The sequence below is a fragment of the Brachycentrus maculatus genome, unplaced genomic scaffold (assembly GCF_059751285.1).
Source record: "Brachycentrus maculatus isolate JH-2025_06_01 unplaced genomic scaffold, ASM5975128v1 h1tg000586l, whole genome shotgun sequence".
Classification (NCBI taxonomy): domain Eukaryota; kingdom Metazoa; phylum Arthropoda; class Insecta; order Trichoptera; family Brachycentridae; genus Brachycentrus; species Brachycentrus maculatus.
Genome location: NW_028281326.1, coordinates 1,172,750 through 1,198,789, shown reverse-complemented (window position 1 = coordinate 1,198,789; position 26,040 = coordinate 1,172,750). Strand labels below are relative to the sequence as shown.

Below are 26,040 nucleotides of genomic sequence, written 5' to 3'. Positions count from 1 at the left end.
TGCCCACAGTCACATTAACTCCTAGTCTCACACCAACATCATTCATTATGTTGAGCATTTGTAAGTATTCAATGCTACCAACCGAAATAACTGTGTCGGCGTATGTGATGTTGTTGATACGAACACTGTTAACTTTGACTCTTAGATCTACATTATACAAAGCTTCCTTGAATGTTATTGAGCCACAGCTGATAGGGAAACTAATATTGAATATTAAAACCCAGGAAGAGCCCTATTTGAGACATGGGCTCAGAGGATAAAAGTACAAGCTGCTGCAATAGATCGTCAAGGGTAAGATTGAAGGTCAAAGAGGTATCAGAAGAAGGCGAATCTCCTGGCTCCATAATATAAACAAGTGGACAGGAATACGGAGCGTCAAGGAGTTGTTTCGAGCTACCCGAAATAGAGACATATTCTCACAGTGATAGTCAACCTCGGGGGGACCAGACGCGACACGTTAAGATGAAGAGAAGGCGGACTTGGTAGAAAATAGCTTGATAGTAAATGAATAAATAAAAAAACAAGATGAGGGAGAAAAAAGTAAAAAAAAAGTTTTATTATTTCTAAGAAATCGGGAATGAAATCGATAATAACCTTGTTGAGCGTAGTCAATAAAAAATGGTTAAATAAGTGCATGAGAAACGAAAAAGATTTGTATTTGTAAATATAATAATTTATTGTCCATAGTAAATATGCTGACAAATGGCGATATTTATTATTGGGCAACATTATTATTAGTTTTAGTTTTTCTAATGTTGTCGTTTTGATTAAACTTCATCGATGCTTGGCCATTTTCAGGCAAATTGGGTTATGAACAGATAAAACAAGGAGTAAATTAATATTTTTCTAATATCTATAATCGGTTTTAGCTATACACAAAGGTCATTGGTATAGTTTCATTAGCATTGCTAGGTGATTTTTACGGCCTTGAAGTTGGTACGCCGTACTCGTACTTTTGTTATGTTTGCTGCTCGTAGTGGATGTTTGGCAGTTTGTGCACGCAGACTCGAATCTGGTGACTTTACGAACTCGCTTATGCCATTCTAGTTTAATCGGGAGGTGTGTCAATGAATGTAAAGGTTATTTGAAAAAGAAAAAATGGAGTGTCCGCATTTAGACGCCCACGTAAAATTAAACAGTGTAGTTTTGGCAGATATGTTCGCGAGCACAAAGGACTTCAAGTGTTCAGGTAATTGTTAATTTCGCAGCGTTCGCGTATTTTTTTCAATTACCCCAGGGTACGTCGTCTACTTGCAATGATATCCTAATTTAAGAGCGGGACTCGAGCATATGATGCGGTGTAAAAATCAATACAGCAACCTCTAATCAGCTGTTATCTTATTCTCGAGGGGGGTGGGGTGTAATGTGTAATAGGGGAATGGCCTGGCCGTGACTCGATATGCGTGACGATCTGATGCGTTAGGCCGAAAATGCTTCGTTCGAACATTATAAGAATTCTTTAAAAAAAATCCTTTGAAAATGCGTCACTCTCGCTTTTATCAGTTGCCAATTGCGGTTTTGAAAGGCTTCCCTCGACGTCGCATGGCGACTTGCAAATGGAGACTGGACTTTAATGGCCTGAGCATAATGACATCATCGTGCGTAATCCCAGAATTAGGAATTATCGTAACAAATACTTGCATTATTTTTCAGTTTAACGAGACGCAAAAATGTATATCTGCGATATGAGACGCTCGGGAGGCTATCGGCCGCCGTACACCTTGTCAACTCGCGGACCGCTTGCGCTTGTCAATTATTGTCCAGTATTTTTCCGCTTCAAGCTGCTAAAGAGCGTCCTTCGAAATTCTTCATTTGTTTCTTTGTGCTTTAAGAATCCAAACGTGGCTAGAATAACATTAAACGTATGTTATAGAAATGACCAAACATGTCGGTATCCGAAGGGTGTATTTTATGCATCCTGTTTCCATTTATATCCCGTTTTTTACAACTTTTTGCCGTACATCATCTATTATTGGTGAACGACCTTAACATTGGCTTTTATTTATGTTTTCTCCAAGGTGCTCTGTACTTTTAGACGCGGAATTACTTATGTTTATCGCACACATGACTTTGATAGTCGAGACGAGAATATCGCTATAAAAGTATAATATACTTGTTGATAACATTATTATTTTATCAATAATACTATTAGATTTATAAACACGTCATTTTGTAGACCGGAATATGATTATTTTTACATTATACTGATCGTTTTTTGCTTTTATTTTTTTTACATACGCATAATATATTGTCACATCGTCTTTATGTATTTGCTTAACGACACACCTTTTTTCTTGTTTACATAATATTTTATAATAGCCGGTTGTCAGATTGCGGAAAATAAGTCTTACGATGCTTTTGGGTCGTACAAATGCATAACTGTTTTTTTCTTCCGAATTTTTGTCCTAGCCGAAAAACTACCATACAAATGAGGAATTTTTGAAAAGTGATGCGACCAGTTGTTTGTTATGCAGCGGAGATTTTTTAAGCGTCACAAGTCCCATATGATAAAAAATGACAGTTCTTACACTGTTTATCCTACCTAACAGCTTCATAGTTAAAAAATATTGGTTTGTAAAAGAAAACTACAACGTATCACGATAATTATTTAAAAAAATCTTTTTGTATGGTTTTGGGTACAGAGAAAAATTATCAACGGAATTTCTCTATTTTACGACCAACTTTTTTTTCTATAATTTCTTGAAAAAATCGGTGAAGCTCTAGTACAGCCTTTTTAGGAATATTTAACAATATTTTAGTGTAACATATTTTACGGATAATTAATTTATAACATATTTTTTAATCCTCTTCTTCTTTTTACTTTATCCTCACCTTATGTTACTTGGGGCACTGCCTAATGATGTAAAATTAGATATATCTTTATTGTTATTGATAATTCTCCGCCTCCGTAGTGTAATGGTCAGCACGCTCGGCTACGTTCTGGAGGTCCCGGGTTCGATTCCCAGGAGGGAGGTCAAATAAATATTAGTGATTTTTTCACCATAATATTTGTTCAATAATACCCTGGACCGGTACCTGAAGCAGAGGGCTGATTACCTTTCCTTCATATGTTAACAATCAAGATAATACTGCGTTTATATGATGCAGTGCCCTATGCACCATTGGGGTGCAGATAAGGGTTTGAAGAACTGAAGAAGTAATTGATAATAAGTTCAACATTGTACTTAAATTGAAATATGATATTATAACCTAATTATTACTGCAATATCGTACAATATTCATGTATAATATAATAAGCTTATCATTACATATATATTGTAAATTTCTGTATAAGATAATAAGCTAATCATTACATACATATTGTATAATATTTCTGCGTGACATAATAGGCTAATGCTTATTATAAAATTGTATAATATTTCTGCTTAACGTAATAAGCTAATCATTTCTACAATATTGTATAATATTCTGTATAAGATAATAGGCGAATCATTACTATAATATTGTATAATATTTCTGCTTAATGTAATAAGCTAATCATTTCTACAATATTGTAAAATATTTATGTATAAGATAATAGGCTAATCATTACTATAAAATAGTATATTTCTACTTAACGTTATAAGCTAATCATTTCTACAATATTGTATAAGATAATAGGCTAATTAATCATCACAATTAAGTAGTATATTTCTACTTAACGTAATAATCTAATCATTTCTACAATATTGTATAATATTCTGTATAAGATAATAGGCTAATCATTACTATAAAATAGTATATTTCTACTTAACATTATAAGCTAATCATTTCTACAATATTGTATAAGATAATAGGCTAATTAATCATTACTATTAAGTAGTGTATTTCTACTTAACGTAATAATCTAATCATTTCTACAATATTGTATAATATTTCTGTAAAAGATAAAAGGCTAATCATTACTATTAAATTGTATAATATTTCTGTATAAGATAAAAGGCTAATAATGTCTATAATATTATATAATACTACAACAAAATTACAAGGAATAAAATTAATAAAAACCTATTACTTTTTCAATCTGTCAGAAATTTGGTCTTATAATATGGCAACTAAAACCATTGCTGGAATACTGTACTATATTTGTATAAAACATTTGGCTAATCATTGCTGAAATAATGATTTTATTTAACATACTTAAACTACAAATACTTCAATTTCATACTTTTATTTCTGTGAGCCTAAGTGGCTCATTATTAAAAATAGGTGTCGAATTGTGGTAGAGTGGGTTCCAACCAAGAAACTCTGACTCAAGAGTCTGCGACACTAACCACGAGACCATAACTTGACACTTGTGTCCAGTTAATTCATTTTCATATAAGTTGATTTTCATTTATGTCCACTTAATAAATTCATTTCACAGCTTCCAAATATAGCATAATCTCCTTGTTTGTTGCAGAATGTGATTCGCAGAAAGAGAATTGGATCTGTTTGCAGTGCGGCATCGTCAACTGTGGCCGATTCATCTGTGCCCATGCCAAAGCTCACGCCGAGAGTAGCCAGCATCAGCTCTGCATGAGCTGTGAAGAGTTCTCTGTATTCTGGTAAGAGAAATAACAAATAATTTCATTTGAAAACAAACGGCTTAACGCATTGTTATTAGGCGGTTTTTTCATCAACCCTGACCCTAATTAGGATACTAATTAGGGTTGTATAATAATCACAAGTAACCGCAAACCTAATTCCGATGTGTACATGTTTTTTTGCATCTCTCGCGGACTACCAAAAGTAAGCAAATATATCGCTTAAAAGTGTCTCCCGCTCTCTACCGACAGTATGTAAAAGATGCTGTTAAGTGTTTCCCGTAAAAAATGTGTTAACACACGAAGGACGAGTGTTTTTTACACCTGCGGAGCGCTGGCGACGCGATTCGATAATTGTTTACATATAGTTAAGACCTTAACAAAGATATTGGTACATAATATTCATATAAAAACATTGAATAATTCCTTCTTTTCTGACTTTGAAATGAGGCCGGCGCAGGAGGTAAAAATACCCTTCCCATCCTTAAGCATCAATCGACCAAACGGGTACCTTTCCCGTCCTTAGTGTGTTAAGATTTATTTATCTCAGCTCATATCGTATAAGAGACTAGATTTCAAACAAGAATCTCATTTGCTTAAGTATGAATTATACCATGTATAATGCATATTTTATAGTATATCATAAGAGATTTTTGCAGCCCATAGATTTCACATTGGGTCTAAGCTGCCAAGTTGAATTGTCCTAACGGCTGGAACTCTAAACTGATTAAAATTCTATAGCGAATTTTTTACTTTTGTTTTCAGTTACGAATGTGACGAGTTTGTGAATGACTCACAAGATATAGACAAAATAAGAGATGTCTTGAAAAAGGTAGACACTGTCAACGAAGCTCATGAAGTACTCGCTCCCGATATCGGTGCGAATCCGGAGATTGAAAGCGCCTCGATGGGGAAAAGCGAAAACTCACCCTCGAATCACGCGGACAGAAAGTCCCCAGATGATGCTGCCGGTTCTGCAGCCAAAAATTGCACTAACGCACGCCCTCACAATTCAAATCCCAGAAATTTTTCATCTCTCAGTGTCGCCGTCAATCGACTTGCAGAATGTATGGAGGCAGATTCAGATCAATCTATTTGGAAGAGTCATCTCAAGGTAAGCCATTGTAATTTTTATTTTACTTTGTATCCCTCGAAATGTTGATAAAATGAATTACACAGTGTAATGAAAAAAAAACATATTTTGCACGTTTTTGGATTTTTGTTAACATTATTCTATGTGAACTTTCTTATAAGATTTCATGCCTTTAAAATAGGTAAGCTGTGTGTTCCACTATTTTCCTTCGAATGTTATCAAGATGTTTGAAAAATATAGGCACTTAAATGAACAGACTTGGGATTTTAGATTATGGGGCATACTCCATTTCGACCTGATTTGTAACTGGTTTCCATGTTTTTTAAATTAATTTTTTTTTCTCAAAGAAAGCATTCTCAATTCCGAAGGCCATGGTAAAATATAAGTAATTTGTACAAAAAAACATTCAATTCACTATCGCCATTGCAAGAAACCATTAATTATTTAATGAAATGAAGCTTTTTTTTCTTGAAATTTCACAAATAATAAACTATCATAGACTAATCAATCTAAATAAGAAAATTTCGTATGTATTACTGTTTTGGGAGATTCACAAAAAGGGATAAATTTGACCTGTGTAAAATGGTTTGTCATTCTAAATTTATACACCACTACACATGTTTTACACAGGTAATCTAACTGTACATTTTCTTTTGTATTGTTGCGATTTTCTTTAAGGTTGCCTTCGTGTGGTGTTCTAAGAATTATTTTATGGAGTGGTAATTTTGTTTTTAATTATTATTTTTATTGCTTATGCAATTCAGGCCTTATTCAATGATGAATGGGAAATAAATTAACTATTCAGAAGGTCAAAAATACTTACTGCTAATAATCAAACATTAATCAAATCGCCACATGTCAAATCAATACTAAGGATACGATCCTTACATTTTTTATTCATTATTTTAATCACTTATTTTCGTGAGATCATTTAGTCTTTTTTTACAATTATAGACATGTAAGTAAATTACAAACCATTCAAAGAATAATTTTTCCAATGAAGACAACATATTTTCAATTTATTTATTTATTTATTTCAAAACATATTACATACATAACTCATATATGCATATAATACTCCCTATGAATAATTTCTATTTCTCATTTTGGGACATGGGATTAAGGTTAACAAGACTGGAACACAAATAATAAAGTAACAAATTTTTTTTTTAAATAACCAAAACTAATACTAATACATGGCAAAATATAAAAACAATAAACAGGTATAATAAATAGGCACAAGAAGCATATTTAAAAGAAATAAATGAGAAAAAACATAAGGTAAGAAGCATATTTAAAATAAACAAATAATAAAATATGTAATTCAAAACAAATATTTTTACTATTATGTGCGTTTCTCTCGCTCTCAAACTATAGCTGTACACAGTGCAAACGAAATGCAGATATACTTTGTCTGATTATGGCTGAGATCGACATAGCCCAGTTTTATTATGAAACTTTTAACCCTTATCCGCACCCCAATGGTGCATAGGGCACTGCTTCATATAAATGCAGTGTTATCTTAATCGTTTACACATGAAGGAAAGATGATCAGCCCTCCGCTTCAGGTACCAATCCAGGGTAATATTGAATAAATATTATAGTGAAAAAATCACTAATATTTATTTGACCTCCCTCCTGGGAATCGAACCCGGGACCTCCAGAACGGTAGCCGAGCGTGCTGACCATTACACTACGGAGGCGGACTCCCATGTAACTTTACAAATGGAATTTTCCTTTGGAACATGCGGCTCTTTAACTTTGGTGCAGCTCTGGCACAAATATTGTATTATTGTTAAAGTATTGAATCTGAAAATCGTCATTGTACATTAAAAAATTAACAAATTTAAATAATACCTAATAATAAAATAAAAAAGTGTCATTTAGCAAATTGTGAAATCGTTCTATTTATTTTTATTATTATCATTTTCTGCCAAATAATATGGTTGCGAAAACATCAAACAAAAGGTTTTGTTGCTCCAATACCTTCCAATAATCAGCAAATATATTTTAATTGCACAACTATGAACTCAAATTTGTATTTTATTAGTGCTGATTACTGCTTATTCACACTAAATTATGAACACACATCATTTTTATAAATATTAAAACAGCATATGTATTTGGTTAATATTTGCGTAGTAACCAATTGATGTACAATTATGTACAGTGTAATTGAAAAAAAAAATCCATCAGCATTTTTATTTTCATGATCAAGAGATTTTATAAATAGTGTTGCAAGGAAAATGAAGCCATCGAAATAATGGTGTTATTCCGGGAATGCATTGGCAGTCATTATTGATGACTGAAGTTCATTATGGTTGAATGTTGGCATAGTAAATTTTATATTTTAACATATTTTAGACGGGTGTTTTTTACTTCTCTGGACCGCTGGTGACGGGATTTGATAATTGTGTACATATAGTTTAGACCTTAAAGAGATTGGTACATAATAATCATATAAAAACGGTGATCATATAAATCATATAAAAACGGTGAAGAAAAGGTGATCACTCCCTCCCTCCCCGCTCCCAGCCATCCGTTTCAGGTACCAATACAGGTTAATAATGAGTAAATATTAGAGTGAAAAATCACTTTCTTAGATATGCGTGCTTAGCGCATATTCCGCACCGGGGAAATGTTTAATGTACGCGCCTTACGCATGCGTCGTGTCCAATGTGCCAATTCTAATGAAACAGTGACAATATGGTACATGAAGGTAGATCTCTTCTCACACACTGCCTCTCTGTATTCTTGTATTGAAAATGCAATGTTTTGTTCCAGGCTCCTAAGGATTCCGTGCGTAACCTGCGGCCCCGATCTCGGAAGCGATCTCACTCGGAGGACAGCAGCTCCACGGAGAATTCTTCAGCCTCGTCGACGGGCAGCGGCGCCCCCTGCAAGAAGACCAGCCCCAACTCGCCCACGCCAAACGGCAGGGCGGAGCGCCACCGCGAACGCAAGGTGGTCGGGCTGCGTAACCTCGGCAACACGTGCTTCATGAACGCCGTGCTGCAGAGCCTCAGCAACATCCAGGAGTTCAGCTGCTACTTCAACAACATGCCCTCGCTGGAGGGCAAAACCAACGGGAAGAGGGTGTACCACTCGCGGAGCTACAAGGAGGTCCAGGACGTGGTCATGGCAGAAGAATTGCGAAAGGTAATTTGACAATCCTTTTTTTATTTAAGTGTGGGTGTTTGAAAATGATGCGGAATGCACCGAAACACATGTCGCTCACTCCTTTCAAGAACGTCATAATTAAAAAAATAATAATTTTCAGTTGTGCATGTTTTCGGAATGCCCAGAAAATGTACTATATCCCATCAAAAGAGTCATATTTTAATATGAGGCTACAGGGCAGAATGTGTTGTTTTTTCATTTTGACGAAATGGTATTGTTTAATTATTTTTTTAAATATACTTTTATTTTTCAAATGGAGAAAGAACCTTCAGGTTTTACCTAAAAAGATCTGTTGCACAGTAAAAAGTTCAATAAGTGGCTAGTCATTTATGATGATATAATACATTGTATTATATTTTTGAACTTTAAAAACGTTTTCCTGAAATATCAAGTTTTTTTATTTATGACGTTCTTGAAAGGAGTGAGCGATGTCACAGTGGATTTTAAGAAATAGTGGTATTTACTAAGTAAAACTTAAATTAAAAATGGATAGATTTTACCACAAAGTGATTGCCGAATCAATTAATGAAATTGGCACATCTAATTTAAATGCAGTGAAAAACTAACCTTTCCCGTACTGATCATTAAAAAAGAAATAAAAAAAACTTATTCATTCTCTCATCAGGTAATAATCAACTTATTGTTTTTTCTCATCGGGTATTAATCAACTTGGTTATTTTTCTCTGTTATCAGGTATTAATCAACTAAATTATTTTTTCTCATCAGGCATTAATCAACTTGGTTATTTTTCTCTGTTATCAGGTATTAATCAACTAAATTATTTTTTCTCATCAGGTATTAATCAACTTGGTTATTTTTCTCTGTTATCAGGTATTAATCAACTAAATTATTTTTTCTCATCAGGTATTAATCAACTTGGTTATTTTTCTCTGTTATCAGGTATTAATCAACTAAATTATTTTTTCTCATCAGGTATTAATCAACTTGGTTATTTTTCTCTCCTCAGGTACTAACCAATTCAATTATTTTTTCTCATCAGATATTAATTAACTCCCATTATTTTTCTCTCTCATCAAGTATTAATCTTTAGACACTCATGCGCCGCGTGTAATAAAGGTAGCGCCCTGCCCAAGCATGTTTGTGAAATATTTGTGCGACTTTGCTACCTACACGTAGGTGTTATAAAAATAATTAAATCTCTAAAATTAGTCATCCTATTTAGGTAAAATAAACAGCATTATCAAAATAAAAGATTGTTTATAATTTACAACGCTTTATTCGTAATTTTTCACATTTTATATAATTACACATTCAAGTTAAAGAATAAAAAAATTAAATACTCAAACTTAACCGATTACTAAAGTGATTACAACCAGTTCTGAAGATGAAAAAAAAGTGACCGTGGTGTAGGTTGTGTGTTTTATTGAAAGGACCGTAATAAAGCAGCTTTATTTTAATACAAACCACTTGATAAAACACAACGCATCTCCCAAGAGTCAACCTTGTAATACAGGTATAAACACTAATATTACGTATATTCTCAATATTATTAATATTATTAACATTTTTTATAAATAAATAAATATGTATGAATATTACGCATCATGACTAAAATATTTATCAGAACCAGAAATGAAAGGATGGATCGGTATCTCAAAGACATTACGTAAGCTAATATTCATGTTTTGAATACTATTGTCATAAATCAGTGTAATCCAATAGCGAAATGCCTAACAATCACCTGATATGTGATAGGGACCTGTGGGTATTGAACGACGCAAATCCGCGGTCCCTTATAGCAGTCTTCCGCAAACTTTTTCTGTTCAAGGTTTGCCTGCCAAATCAAGAACATTTACAGGTACAGCAAAGAAAAAAATAAACCTTATTTAACATTGATATATTAAAATTGTGAGCTTGCTTAACTGAGCACAGGCAATCAAAGTTGTAAGTGTTATCTTCACAAAACTAGACTTTTTTCCGCGTAACACCAAGTAATCACCACGGTACACCGGTGTGCCGCGGCACACACTTTGCGGAACACTGCCTTAAAGGACCACTGGGCAGCTTAAACTTAATTATTTTTTCTCTCATCAGGTATTAATCAACTTAAACGCGGGCGGCTGTGGATCAAAAGCGGCCATTTCTCCCGAATGCCTGTTCCTTGTAATATGGAAAGTGGTGCCTCGGTTTAGGGGATATCAGCAACAGGATGCCCATGAATTCCTCCGATACATGCTCGACAGGTAAATTATTTTAATAAATAAACAAAAATAGTTTTTTTTTTAAATTTAAATACCCAAATACACATATTTCCTCAGCCAATACTTAACTTCTCATTAAATTGTCTCTTTGTCATATTGGCATGATATAATTTTTGGTTTGGGTGTTTGTGACATATTTTTCACATTTGCCTTCACTATCCTTACTATCCTACCTGCAGACAACCCTCTAAATGTAGAGGCTTGGCGGTTATTCCTTAAAAAAAAAGAAATACTTATATCTCAACTTAGGTGAAGAAGGATATGTAAGTGTGGATATTTACAGGGCTTATGACCCGACTTAGGCTGGTAACTTTATACATGTGTAACATTCACCATTCTATCCATGATTGACAACCACATTACTCAAATTTGGTTGTATTTATGTTTCAATTGATACCCTTTTTCACATGCTAATTCTCGGCACAATTATACTTACTATTTTACATAATTGGGGAAGGATTTTACATACATTTCTTGGAGGTCTGCCAATTAAAAAACTTACTCAACTCAACCATAGATGGTGCCGAGGACTAGTGTGTGAATGATGGTATCAATTGTAACATAAATACAACTTCCAAAATTTGAGTAGTGTGGTTGTCAATCATGCGTAGAATGACGAATGTTACACGTGTATAAATTGATCACTTAAACCAGTTTACGACAGGTCGTAAACCCTGTAGATATCCAGACCTCCATATTCTTCTTCATCTTTGTTGAGATATCAATATAAATAGCTCCTGCATGGACAAATCCAAAATTGTGAACAATTATTTGGACATACTCAAAATATTTTGATATAATTTAAATTGGAGGTCAAATTTTAGCTTTTGTTTTAGCAATTATTGAATTCCTTCAAAGCGATTGACCATATGACTGTCTGGTTTCAGATTGCACACAGAACTGCTGCAACTGTTGCCTTCGGATGTCAGTTTGAAAGAGACTGGGTATTTCTCTCTTCCGCAGAGAGGCCGTAGTTCTATTGTCACAACTGTTTTCGGGGGAACACTTCAGAGTGAGGTATGAAAAAGACTAACTTTGCTATTTCCCTTATCGAATCATAATACATCCTGGTTTTAAACTATTACAAAAAAAAACATTTAAACATACATATATACAGATTTTAAATCTCGATTCTCTTTTGATTAAATCTAAGAATCTATGTAGGATAGTACATTCATGATTTTCCGGGATGGATTTTGAAAAAATCTCATATAATCAATTTCCCCTTAAATCTAAAACATGAAAAAATGTAAAAAAAGAGATATTTTAAACTGCGCTATAATAATATGTAATTTGTTTATCTTTAAAATTGACACAATATACTGAAATAATCAACACACACCCGGTCAAATAAAAAAAAATTTTTTAAAGAAATTTGACCCTCGTAGATTATAAAAATGATTTTTCACCTTTTACAGAAATCAGAATTTGAAAATATTTTTTAAATAACGAGTTTTTAACGCATTGGTTTTTGCCACTTAGTTTAATATCTTTGTGCGCGCTGATGCAGAGGATTTTCTGATCACTGACTTGTACAACTTTGCATCATGCATGAAGATTCAGAGATCATAGATCACGAGACATATATTTGATCGAGTCAATTCCCTCCAGGTGCATTGCCTGGCTTGCGGCACGGAGAGCAAGAAGCACGACCCGTTCCTGGACCTGTCCCTGGACATCCCGGAGCGGCTGGTGCCCAGCGGCCCCGTGGGCGGCCGGAAGAGCGCCGCCGCCGCTGACGACGCAGCCTGCCCCCTGCCCAGCCCCGACTGCAGCATCCTGGACTGCCTCACCAGCTTTGTCGAGGTATCATCTGAAATCAGTCGCCACCTTTAGATCATTCTAATTTGTGAAATTTATCATTGGAAGCTCATTATAATTTATTAAGGTTGATTTTATTTTTAAAGCCTGATTTGTTTCCTTGTTTAATTAATTAATTAATTTCATTAATTGATTCGGCAGTTTATTTGTGATAAAATCTATACATTTTTAATTTAAATTTTCACATTGTTTGCGAAAAACACTTAAAAGCATCTTTTACAAACTGTTGGTAGGAAGTGGGAGATGTTCATAAGTGTTCTGTTTGCTTACTTTTGGTAGAGCGCGAGGGACGCCAAAAACGTTGTACAGATCTGAATTGGGTTTGCAGTTACTTGGAATAAGTATACTAGTATACTGAGCGTCGGGTGGCAGACTGTCTGAGTATAATTAGAATCGGGGTTGATGAAAAAACCTCCCGACAACAACGTGCTAACTGAAATTAAGGAAAATATAAAGAAATTGTTCAATCTATATTAATGAAATCATATTATAATGAGGTCAATAAAAATTATTGTTACTTTGAATGTAAGTATGAAATGTGGATCAAATACATATCGCTCACTCCTTTCAAGAACGTCATAAATCAAAATACGTCAATTTTCAGTTGTGCCTGTTTTCGGAATGCCCAGAAAATGTACTGTATCCCAGCAAAAGAGGCATATTTTTAACTTAATATTTACCCGCTGCAGGGCAGAAAGTGTTGTTTTTGCATTTTGAAGAAAATGTATTGTTTAATTATTTTTTTAAATACAGTAGAATCGCGATATAAGTAATCGCGATATATCGAAAAATGACGTATATCGAAAAAAAAAACCAAATTTATTCCCTAAAACTAATTTTTCATACAAAAATGCATTTATATAACGAAATCCCGTTATTATGTATAACAAAATCACTTTTGTCCCGTACGAAAAAATGCCAATACATTTAAGTAAATTTATAACAAATAAAAAATGTTATGATAAAAATATTTCAAAGCCGCGCCGCCACGGCGCCGCGCCGAAATAAAAAATGTTAAGATAAAAATATTTCAAAGCTGCGCCGCCGCACCATATATGCGGATGGTTTTATGGCGATTTTTAAAAGTAATTCAATACAATATCCCATCAGCTTGAGTAATTAGTAATTAGAGTCAATGAGTCAGTGAAATGATTTACTTTAGCAATAATAATTCTTTAGTTGTGTCGCCTACTTTCAAAACCCGCTAGATCCAGTTTTATAAGATTTTAAAATAAATACTCTATCGGAATGCCAGTTGTGGGTTTTATTGTTCAAAAATTTTAAATACTTGAAAACCCCGCTAAAAAATACTTAAAAACGAACGTTGTATTTCAAATTCCGATATATTCATGAAACTTGCCTTCTGACCCATATCGGTCAATCAGAGAGCGGAGATAGGTCAAAAGTTAAGATGATGTCATTATCGATTTGTGTCTCGTGTTTTTTTTTGAGTACTGAAAACTTTCCAAAAAAATGGGAAAATTCTCTATTTTATAATATTTTATATAAAGATAGACAAATCTTTGAAACATAAATGTTATCCGGAGAATTTGGATTTTTTTTTGTAAAATCGACTTAAATGGATCTGGCGGATTTTGAAAGTAGGCGACGTAGTTATAATCTCTCTTCTTATTTCAATGAAATTATTTCTGTAGGCCATAAAAATTCTAAAGTATATTCTCTCCCATAATCAGTCCACCTGCTTATCTCAATGGTAGACAATAATAATTCTCTAATTACAATCCGTCTTTTTATCTCATTAAAATGATTCTGTTGACAATAATAATCCTCAAATTGCATCTGTCTTTTATCTACATCGTAAGGGCATTTGTCCACTACACGGAATAATTTTACCGTCCGTCAGGCACGTCAGTTTGCGTTTTAAAACGACGATTTTACGATCGAATTTACGCGCAACGTGTTCACGCACCGATCAAGAGCTCCGATCCGAAGAAAGATGGACAAAAGCACAAGCCAATCGTCATTTTAAAACGCTAACTGACGTGCCGGACAGTAAAATTACACGGAATTTCGGGTAGTGGACAAGCGCCCTAAGTGGGGCGTAGTGTCGGGTAAGACGATCTGCACACTATTGGACTAGCGGAGTAACGTGTTACGACGTACGACATGCACGCATACTTACAAAGCACGCCACACGCGCAAACACAGAAACGTTTGTGTATTTTTACAATTTTATGTTAGGATTTGATTCCCGATTTTTTTACAAATTATTTATTTCCGTCGCTGCAAATGAATGACATTATGAATAATATTTACCAGACTCAACATTACAAAATTGTTTTATTTCAACTTTAAATATGGCCAATAAAAGCAACTAGGAATATTAAATATGACGGACAAATTTAGACAAATACGAATTTGTCTGTTTTATACGGATTTTGAAGGAATAAAGAGATCAAACGGAATTTGAAGGATTATAACGGAATTTTAACGGATTTTAGGAAATTTTTAGCGACGGCGAAAAAAAATTCATCGCGTAAATTTTGGAAAAAAAATTTTTTTCGCCGTCTCGTAATTTCGCAATTTCGTAATTTCGCAATCTCAATATCGAAAACTACTCTTTGACGTCTGACAACACTGGCCATCAGTAGCGCGCAAGCCGTTCTCGTTCTCGGCTTTGGCGGCTACTTGTGATATTATTATTATTATATTTGATGTTATTATTCTCATTTTCAGATACATATTTACCAGACCCAACATTACAAAATTGTTATATTTCAACTTTAAATATGGCTAGTAAAAGCAACTAAGAATATTTACGTTTTTCCGGTTTTAAAATCACATTCTCATATTGTGTACAAAATACATACGAGTATCATCGATTCCCGCAGCACTTTTATCACCGTAAGGTTAATAAGAAAACAAGTGAAAATATGTAGGTATTCAGTTCCCTATGGCCCCCTTCCTCCTTTGTTTGCAGAACTTGCGATCTTTTTGAAAAGCCGCGCAACATTTTTTGCAACGGCGTGCAACATATACATACTAAGTATGATTTTAAAAAAATTCGTTATATGTAAGAATTCGTTATTACGAATTAATATTTTTTGGTCCCTTGGATTTCGTTATATCGCGATTCTACTGTATTCAAAATATTTTTCAAATGGAAAAAAAAACCTTCAGGTTTTACCTAAAAAGATCTGTTGCACAGTAAAAAGTTCAATAAGTGGCTTGATATTTATTTTTAATACAATGTATTATATTATTAAATTTTAAAAACATTCTCCTGAAAAATCAAGTTTTTTGATTTATGACGTTCTTGAAAGGAGTGAGCGATATATGCACATACATACAGACATACACACTCACATGTATACTCATACATACATGCAGAGGCGTGCATTCTATATAGGCAGAAAAGCAGTGTTCACCCTGGATTATTCGCGTTCCTTATAGAAACACGACCAGTGCCTACTATGCCTTATCCTTACCCAAATCCAGCCACAAATTGATGATATCACAACTTCAATTACAATCTTCAAACTATGTCAGATCAAATTTCTGCGCATTTAGGTACTAGAGACCACCAAAGTGAGCCAGCTTAAGTTTTATGTAGTATTTTCAATCTCATTTTTATTTAATATCACCCGAGCTGGTACAAGAATCCCAAGACTAATCACCTTACATTCATTAAATTAACAAGATAACACACTGCGTCCGTACGATACAGTACCCTATCCACCATTGGGTGCGGATAAGTATTTAAAAGTTTTTCAAGAAGTCATAGATTGCATACTTAAGAAAAGTGGTAAATTAATTCACCTCGTTACTAGATAGAGTACCATAGAACAGGGCTACTAGAACTTTGATGTGTTACTTGAGCCCAGTGCAAAAAAAAAATTTAGATCTGTTTAGGTCTACAATAATGAACGTATCGACATGATTCATTGTTTCCCTGATAGGTGACACTTATACATTCATTATTGTAGACCAAATACAGATTTAATTTTTTTTTGTACTGGGCTCAAGTAACACATCAAAGTTCAAGTAGCCCCGTTGTACGGTGCAAAAAATGCTCATAATTTTGATTATGGTATAACAGTATGAATTTATTCCGAAAATTGTAAAGGAGAAGAACAAATGCAATTTTCTGCACAAGTTTTTTGTTGTTGTTTTGATTCAAATGGCATTGGCAAATTTTTTTTCAGATAGAGGAGTTAGCGGACACTGAACTATACTTCTGCAGCAGCTGTAAGAGCAAACAGCGCTCCACTAAGAGATTTTGGATAAGGCGACTACCCAATGTACTTTGCCTGCATATCAAGCGCTTTAGATGGAATAACTTTTATAGGTCAGTACAGAGACAGTATCAATACATGCATTCTTTTTTATTTTTTTTTATTTTTATTTTTTATTGATTTTTTAAATTTTTTTATAATACATTGTTAAATATACAAAATAGTTGGCAATATACAAAATATTTAATATATAACGTTTCTACCTCTCTAATAAAGTAGATACTTTGTTTAGAGAGGGAGTTCGTTTTACAATTATAATTTTTTTTATAAACAAAGTAAACTAAAACAAATTAAATTAAAAAATTAAAAAATATTCGTCGGTATGGAGTTTAGATTGGGGTGAGTCTTATACGTTTTTAAAATTTAGTTTTAAAGGTTTGATAATGATACAATAATGAACCAAGATTGACAACATTTGATCGTGACCAAATTTGTTCACAAATGTTTTGAATAATATGACTGGTCATATTATAAGCTGCATAAAATTGAAAATCATGTGTTCAGGCATTTTCTAGTATGTAACATAATCAGGTTATCTTGCATACATACATCCAAATAAAAGGGTCTCCGCTAAATAAAAGCTTTTCCAATCCAACCATAAATGGCTCCAGTGAACTCAAATGTACAATGTCATGAGATGACATTGTACATTTGAGTTAAAAACATTGTTAACTTAAGATATGGTAATAACACTCTTCATTCATTGTTCTCTTTGTGTACGTATACAGTTGACCTGATGATTGAATGGTTATTATGAAACTGGTAGTCATGAAGCAGACTTCCATATTCTTCTTCATCTATGTTGAGATGTCAAAAATGTGGCGATTGACAAGACTATTTTGAGTGTAACGCCTGTTATTTACTTTTCAGGACTAAGATAGATACAAATATTTCATTTCCCATTACGGCGTTGGACATGTCCCAGTTTGTGCTGAGCAACCTCCCGGAAACTAGGAGATCGGCCGGAAACAATCTGTACGACTTGGCCGCAGTTATCGTTCACCATGGAAATGGGTAACTTCTGATAATTTTTATTATTTATTTTCTCATATGTGTATCTCCTGTGTGCCAAGCTACAGTCAGGATAGTAGATTGCTCGTTTCAGAGGATGAGTATCAGACCAGACACTAGATGGATTCGTGTTCTAATCTTAGAGGTGGTTATTCCATGCTAAAGGAAATTTTCAGCAAGCACTTTCATTGCGAATTAAAAAAATATAACCTTGAAATCATATGGATGCTCAGTATATTTGAATTATTTAAATGTATCAGAAATTATTAACTCATTTTTTGTGGGATATGATTAAAAGCATCTTTTACATACTTTTGGTAGAGAGCAGGAGACGCTTATAAGCATTCCATTTGCTTACTTTTGGTGTAGCGCTAGATACGCCAAAAATATTGTACAAATCAGAATTGGGTTTGCGGTTGCTTGTGATTAGTATACTGAGGGTCAGGCGGCAGAATATAATTAGGGTCGGGTTGATGAAAACACTGCCCGACAACAATGTGTTAAACAAAATATTATGCATTATTTCATGGCACATGTCGGTAGGTACTCATAACTCAATGCGAGAGCGCTTGCAATATCCTACAAATATCCTATAATGAAAACTGCTTTAATGAAAATCACAAAAAATACTATCTCACTCCCTTTTAATATTAAAAACAGTGTTACTTGTGAAAATGTCCGAACGCAAAAAAAATCTGAAGAAATCAACAAATATTAAGCGCTAATGCAAAAAAAACTAACAATATCCAGGCATGAAAATGCTGCACATGTTCTCAGCACAAAGTGAATGGCATATATGGACACGTTTGGCGTGTTATAGCACTTAATATGCTAAGCGGGTCATTGGTAGCCATATTTCTTGTCGCTATTACTGATTGATTGCCATGTTCCAGTGCTGGATCGGGCCACTACACGGCATTCGCCATCAACGACGGCCAGTGGTTCCACTTCAACGATTCCACCGTCGGGCTGACGGACGTCGGGGCCGTCGCCTCGTGCAAGCCCTACATCCTCTTCTACATCCGGCGGGAGATCTCCCTCCCCAACCACATTGGAGCCGCTGCGCAGGCCACGGATATTCCAGCCGACAAGCAGATAGAAGACTCATGACGTATGAAAGCCAGCAAGGGCAAGGTGACCCTGAAAAACTAAACGAGGCGATGCCACGTTGGCATTGGCTCTTAGGAAAAATTACATAAACGAGTTCTGCTAACGATCGGAGGCAGCCGGCTACCGGAGCGGCCGAATGTATCAAATGGTGCAAGAGGGATCTCTATCTCTTTCACTATTGCTGTATGAGTTTGGGATATAATCTGCCTTAAATAAATTTTCATTTCGTTCCCGCGTCAGCGCTCCGATTGTTTCTCTAGCTCATAGTAATTGACTTGTGTAAGATTGTCCTTTTGTTTTGTCTCTTACCCGTTGAGATAGATACTTTTCACTTGAGCTTAGGTAGATTTAATGTGTAAACGACCCGTTTCTTGCATACGCGAATAGAGTCAAAATCTCCGAAGCAATCCTTAGCATTTTTTGCCGATGTAAAAATAATACGCGAAGTCCGCAATTCGACATTCGCTCGCATGTTTGCAAATTCCTAGATTATGAGAATATGATGATTTGCGTCGTTATTCATTCTTATTACTTAACGAATCATCGTGATTTTTATGTAAATACTTTTTTAGATGTGCATTTTGATTGTGATTATCTCCCAATTGTATAAAATTATTTTCCTATTTTCGTAAAATATATATACACGCATAGTGTTTACTTAATTACTCCATTATGACGGTAAGATTTTGTGATATTTTTTTGAAATCATTTTTTGAACAAATTTTGATTGCAGTCATTTTCCCTATTTTGTATGATTGACGAAAAATCTATTGCAAAAAAAATCTAGCAAAAGCAGCACACATTTGTTGAACTATTTGTCAACACAACACCTGTGTTGTGGCTCTGTTGACTGACTTTTAAGTCTGAGGTTCCTTGTTAGACATCGCTTTGCTACATGTTTATACACTGAAAAATTTGTACAATGCACACACATTTTTTAAAAAACATATTATTTCGCAAATATATATGATAATTTTGAGTATACTCAATCTCAGTTTTCATAATTAAATTTACTACATTGGAAAACGACAGTCTTAAACTTAAAAAAGGTGTTTGATGACATTAAAAAAAAAATGAATGACCGATGTATACTTATATACTTCTGAACCAACTTCTTCTCATCCGAATTACATTTCTTCTCATAACCACTGTCCTCTTGTAATGATGTAATATTTTAGCAATTAATGAAACTTATTTTTACAACTTTATTATAGTTTTTGTATAAATAAAACATATATTACAAACAAAACTGTAAACATGTAAATTTTACATTAAAGATATATATTTTCTCCTCTCCACTTTATATATCGGATAAAAAAGGTGTTTTTGAAATGGAATATGTAATAGGGTATTATTATTTTATAAGAATATCAGATTTAACATACTCTGCATATAAAGGATTTTTTTTATTCATTTTCATATTTGTAAAAATTAAACAAATCAATTTCATGAAAAAATTCACTTGCAAGACTTGCTTATTGAACAATAGCATCTAGTAAGTTGATGATTTATTACATAACATCAAAAACATGTTTACTTTTCTTGCCGGACAGTTATATGTGGCCCAGCTATAGAGAAAGCTGTGTTGATGATGATGAATTGAGGAAATCATTACTTTTTTTATTTAATTCAAAATATTTCATGACATGCACTGTGACTTCACTCTTTCATGTTCTCCTGGCATTCAATATAACATATCGCTCACTCCTTTCAAGAACGTCATAAATCAAAAAACTTGATTTGATTTTTCATAATACAATGTGTTTAAAATAAATATCAAGCCACTTACTGAACTTTTTACTGTGCAACAGATCTTTTTAAGTAAAACCTGATGGGTTTTTCTCCATTTGAAAAATATTTAATATATTTAAAAAAGTAATTAAACAATACCTTTTCTTCAAAATACAAAAACAACACTTTCTGCCCTGGAGCGGGTAAATATTAAGTTAAAAATATGCCTCTTTTGCTGGGATATAGTAAATTTTTTGGGCATTCCGAAAACATGCACAACTGAAAATTGATGAATTTTGATTTATGACGTTCTTGAAAGGAGTGAGCGATATGTTATATTGAATGCCAGGAATAATATATATATACATATGAATATGTATATATTTCTCTACAAAAAAGTACAGATCATCTTTTTAATAGCTAAAATAATGTATTAAAATATCCTGAATTAATTCTTATGCCAGTGTAATATGTAAATAGGTACTGCAGTTAATTTTAATATCTAAGGGATTGGCACGATTCAACTTGCATTACAAATTTGTCAATTTTTATTTGTGATACCTTGCTGTAACTTTGAGGGCAAAAAAGTCAACTTTAATTAATAAAAAATGTCAACCAAAAAAATGTGTTATTATTAACAACCCGTTAAATAAAATATTTTATTTGTTAAATGAACTGTGACAGAGCATGTAATTGCAATTATCAAAGGGTTAACTGACTTTCAAATTTAAAATTATTTATTTGGTTTGAGAAATGTAATGATATTGCCAATGTTAACATTTAATAATTGAAACGTGTAATTTTTATATGTATAAGTGTGTGAATCAACAAATAAAATTAACTTAAATAATTTTTTAATGATTTTCATTGGCAATAATTGTGATGTAAATCGGTTGTGTAGTTGGAATTCATTTGTTTTAGTTATTTATGTAAAACTTTCTTAACTTTGTACACATTTTTTATTGACCTTTTTGACGATTTTCCTGTATCATTTACGATTCAATCATTTTTATATTTTAATCGATAAAACTCTTTTTTGTATATAAATGTAGAATTGACTAATTTGTAGTTTAATTGTATTTTTATGGCCATTTTTCTTTATTAAGACATTTGTAAACACAATACAGTAGGTCTCGGTTATTTTGATATCTTTATTTCTTGGAGATTTTATTTGTAATATGCGTCTAACAATTTTACTGTCAATAAACAACAATTTAAACAGTGATATGAAGCGCAGCAGTCTCTTTGGTGGCGTTTACATGAGGACATAAGGTTAATTTTTTAAACATTCATAGAGCCAAGCAATGGCTTAGGAATGTTAAGGAAAAAAAAAAACCTATTTAGGCCAATCATTGTTGTTTTTTGATCCACTCACATTTTTATTAACAACCAACTATGTAGTTTCGGCAACAACCTGTTGGCCTCTTCAGGGTTTAATTTATGACTAATCATACAACTAATCATATAATTTAATCATTATTGGCCTATTTATTCACTTGGCGTTTAATTTGTAGAACTCCATTTTAATTTATGTATTAATTTTAAATCAAACACAGATTTTTTGAGTCTACTAAGTTGTATTTTATTAACAAAAAACACATAAAAAATTATATTGTGACAATTGTTTCGCCTTGTTAGGGCATTATCAAACGAATGTCTTCGTTTGATAATGCCCTAACAAGGCGAAACAATTGTCACAATATAATTTTTTATGTGTTTTTTGTTAATAAAATACAACTTAGTAGACTCAAAAAATCTGTTTGATTTAAAATTAATACATAAATTATTGGCCTAAATAGGTTTTCCAAATTAGGCAATTTTCCAAGGCAAATTTAATAAGACTTCGTGTAAATGCAGCTTAGTATTTGCAGTTTTTCCTATTATATTTAAAGGTGATATAATTTTGCAGTATTGTTTTAATGATAATACATTTTTGCTGTCTTGTTTGATAAATCAGAAATGCTATTAAAATGTTTACTTTTAGTCTTGAATTCTGTGTTCATTGGCTTAGAGGAGAGTCTTGATACTCAAGTCTTTTAAGGAATATAACCTCACATATATTTTCAAGACTAATATTTTTCTTATTTACCGCAGCAATGACAGTTAAAAAAAATCATTTTATTAGTTATTACTGAAACTGAAATATTGGTAATTATGGGTATTTTTAACTGAAAAAGTAAGTCATCATTGCATTTTCAAATCTATCCGCAAGAAAGTGATAGTTTTATTGTAAATGCTTAGTATTTTTTACTATTTATGAAATGTCTTAAAGAATGCTAATTTTGTGTTATGGCATTGTCACAGGAAAATAATAATTTATCCTGATCAATTATAAAAAAGATGAATTGAATTGATGAAAAAATTGTGTTTTTATTTATCAATTTCGTCCTTTAAAAATCAAACACAATCATGGCTAATTTTAATGACCACAACACACAGTAAGCGGCATTTACTGTTTTTTGTAATAATTATAATCCATTCAGTTTATGCCAAATCATTCCAATACTTTATACATATTAATATCTATAAGTCATCTTTTCCAAACGCTTAATGCATTTTAAGTAAACTGTTAATATGTTAAGGGTTATGATGATGATGGATGTTGCAATGCGATTCTAAACATCAGCAAAAAGTGCTAACAATACGGCATAATAACATAGAAAAATGGTATCATTCATTCAAATAACTTCGGCTTAAACTTAACCATTAGTTCTAATGAACTGTACAGATCTTTCCGGTGAAGTAAATTTAAAATATTACCGGGTCAAATGTATTATTTTTCTATTTGCAATGAACAAATTAAAATAAAAGCTCGTTAATTAATTCAAATAAAATTGAAGGGACCAAAATTTGAAAAATATTTTGAAATAGCAGATTGATAATATTAATTCATTTTCTTTCATATAAACGGACGCGTGCAATGATATTTCAAAGATAATTAGTAGTAAGATGACAAAAAAGACAATTAAATCAGATATCATTGAAAAAAATCTACTTTTAAATAAAAATTTCATATTTTAGAAATTGAAAGCTTATTTATGAAAATATATTATCTTGCGAAGCATGAAATTTAATTTTGTTACCTGATATTAATGGATTAATAGGAACTAACATTTGCAATGTTAGTTCCTATTAATTCATTAATATCCGTATAAACGTCCGCCTCCGTAGTGTAATGGTCGGCATGCTCGGCTACCATTCTGGAGGTCCCGGGTTCGATTCCCAGGGGGGTTTAATAAATATAAGTGATTTTTTCACTCTAATATTTATTCAATATTACACTGGACTGGCACCTGAAGTGGAGGGCTGATCACCTTTCCTTCATGTGTAATCGATCGAGATAACACTGCGTTTATATGAAGCAGTGCCCTATGCACCATTGGGGTGCGGTAAGGGATTTATTATTATTATTAACATTGCAAATTATTGTAGTACATTAGATAAAATCCTGTGATTGGTCATTCATTTATCACAGGTGCCGACAATTCAAGTATTGGATTGATTCGATATTCGTCTTTACCAACACTTTTGCAGATTTTTTTCTCTAGCATTAAATATTTTATTGAGTATCAAAATTTTTGCATAAAAGTAGTGTTGGATGGACCAGAATTTCATAATATTTTTCGAATTATGCCTAAATTCCAATTATTATTGTTCAAATTAACGAGCTTTTAATCTCTTTTGTACTATGCGAGTATACTTTAGAATAATTCAATTTTTGTAGCAATTAATTTTTACTTCATACTTGAAGCTTTTGTAAGTGAATTGTATCTACGATTGATTTGGGAATAATTAATGGGGAATATTTTGATTCTCGCTTGAGTAAATATTGCATAGTGTAATGATAATTATGCTATATATATATATATATATATATATATATATATATATATATATATATATATATATGTATGTATGTAATACTTAAATGTTCGCTCATATGTCCTTGGCGCTGAAATTTACCCACTGTGATTAAAAATACATTGATGATAATTAAAACATGTAAACAAATAATTGTTTTGTTTTATTTACACTAATTTTCCATGTCTAATATTGCTACGATAAAATTAGGAATAATTAATTATTCACGGAATGAAGACAAATATAAAAATGTGTTTACGAGTACTTCCTGGGAGAACATCATTGGGGAGAGTTCAGAATTCGCAGAGAAATATTACTACTCGCAAAATATTGATGTCAATAAGATTTCATCTTCTATATTGCTGATTTAAACAAAAAAATATATATAATCGTGGTCTTAACTAGCGACAAAGAATCTATTATTTGTAAATGGAAGTCTGAGCATTCCAACTCATGACCTGGCATTTGGCTGGCTTAAGCGATCACTTAACACATTGTTTGCCGGAAATGCATAAAAGTGTCCTTTACATACTGTCGGTAGAGAGCGGGAGACGCCTATAAACGTTCTATTTGTTTACTTTTGGTAGAGTGCTAAAGACGCCAGAAAAGATTTACAGATCAGAATTGGGTTTGAGATTACTTGTGATTAGTATACGACCCTAATTAGTATACTAATTAGGGTCCAGGTTGATGAAAAACAGCCCGACAACAATGTGTTAATATTATTACTCATAAAAGATTGATGAAAGAATGTCTGAAGAAAAGTAGCATACAACTGGAAACTGGAAGCACTTAGCGTGAACAGTCTGCCGGGATAAGCAGAGAGGATGAAACGCCAGACCGGTCTGTCCTGACATACACTCATAGTTTCCAAGACATCCATACATTTAGTCGTACACACTCATTGGCTAAGTAGACTTTTGACACAACCAGATTTCAGGTTCTGATTGATTAAGTCGCAGTGAAAAGCAGTCTACAGGGGTAAGCAGAGAGGATGAAATGCCACACTGTTCTGTCCTAACATACACTCCTAGTTTCCAAGACATCCATACATTTATTCATACACACTCTTTGGCTAAGTACTTTTGACACAACCAGATTTAGTAGTGCCAAGTCTTTCTTGGCTGCCCCCACTCTATTCTCCCCTTTTGCCAAATTTGTTTGTAAATCTGTAACATTTGCCAAATATACTCTCTTTGTCATTCTCTTGCCATTTTTTCATTCACTCC

General features: G+C 33.0%; 1 protein-coding gene across 1 annotated transcript; it reads left to right on the top strand.

Moving 5' to 3' along the window:
• The first annotated feature begins 951 nt into the window (after positions 1–951).
• On the top strand, positions 952–21,574 carry LOC148301296 (ubiquitin carboxyl-terminal hydrolase 3-like). Its single transcript, XM_088273479.1, has 10 exons — positions 952–1,189; positions 4,403–4,547; positions 5,292–5,640; positions 8,404–8,778; positions 10,855–11,003; positions 11,909–12,038; positions 12,633–12,827; positions 17,009–17,151; positions 17,969–18,112; positions 19,003–21,574. The coding sequence occupies exons 1-10, from the start codon at positions 1,099–1,101 to the stop codon at positions 19,217–19,219; spliced, it is 1,938 nt and encodes a 645-aa protein (XP_088129605.1). The 5' UTR covers positions 952–1,098; the 3' UTR covers positions 19,220–21,574.
• Positions 21,575–26,040: the final 4,466 nt, after the last annotated feature.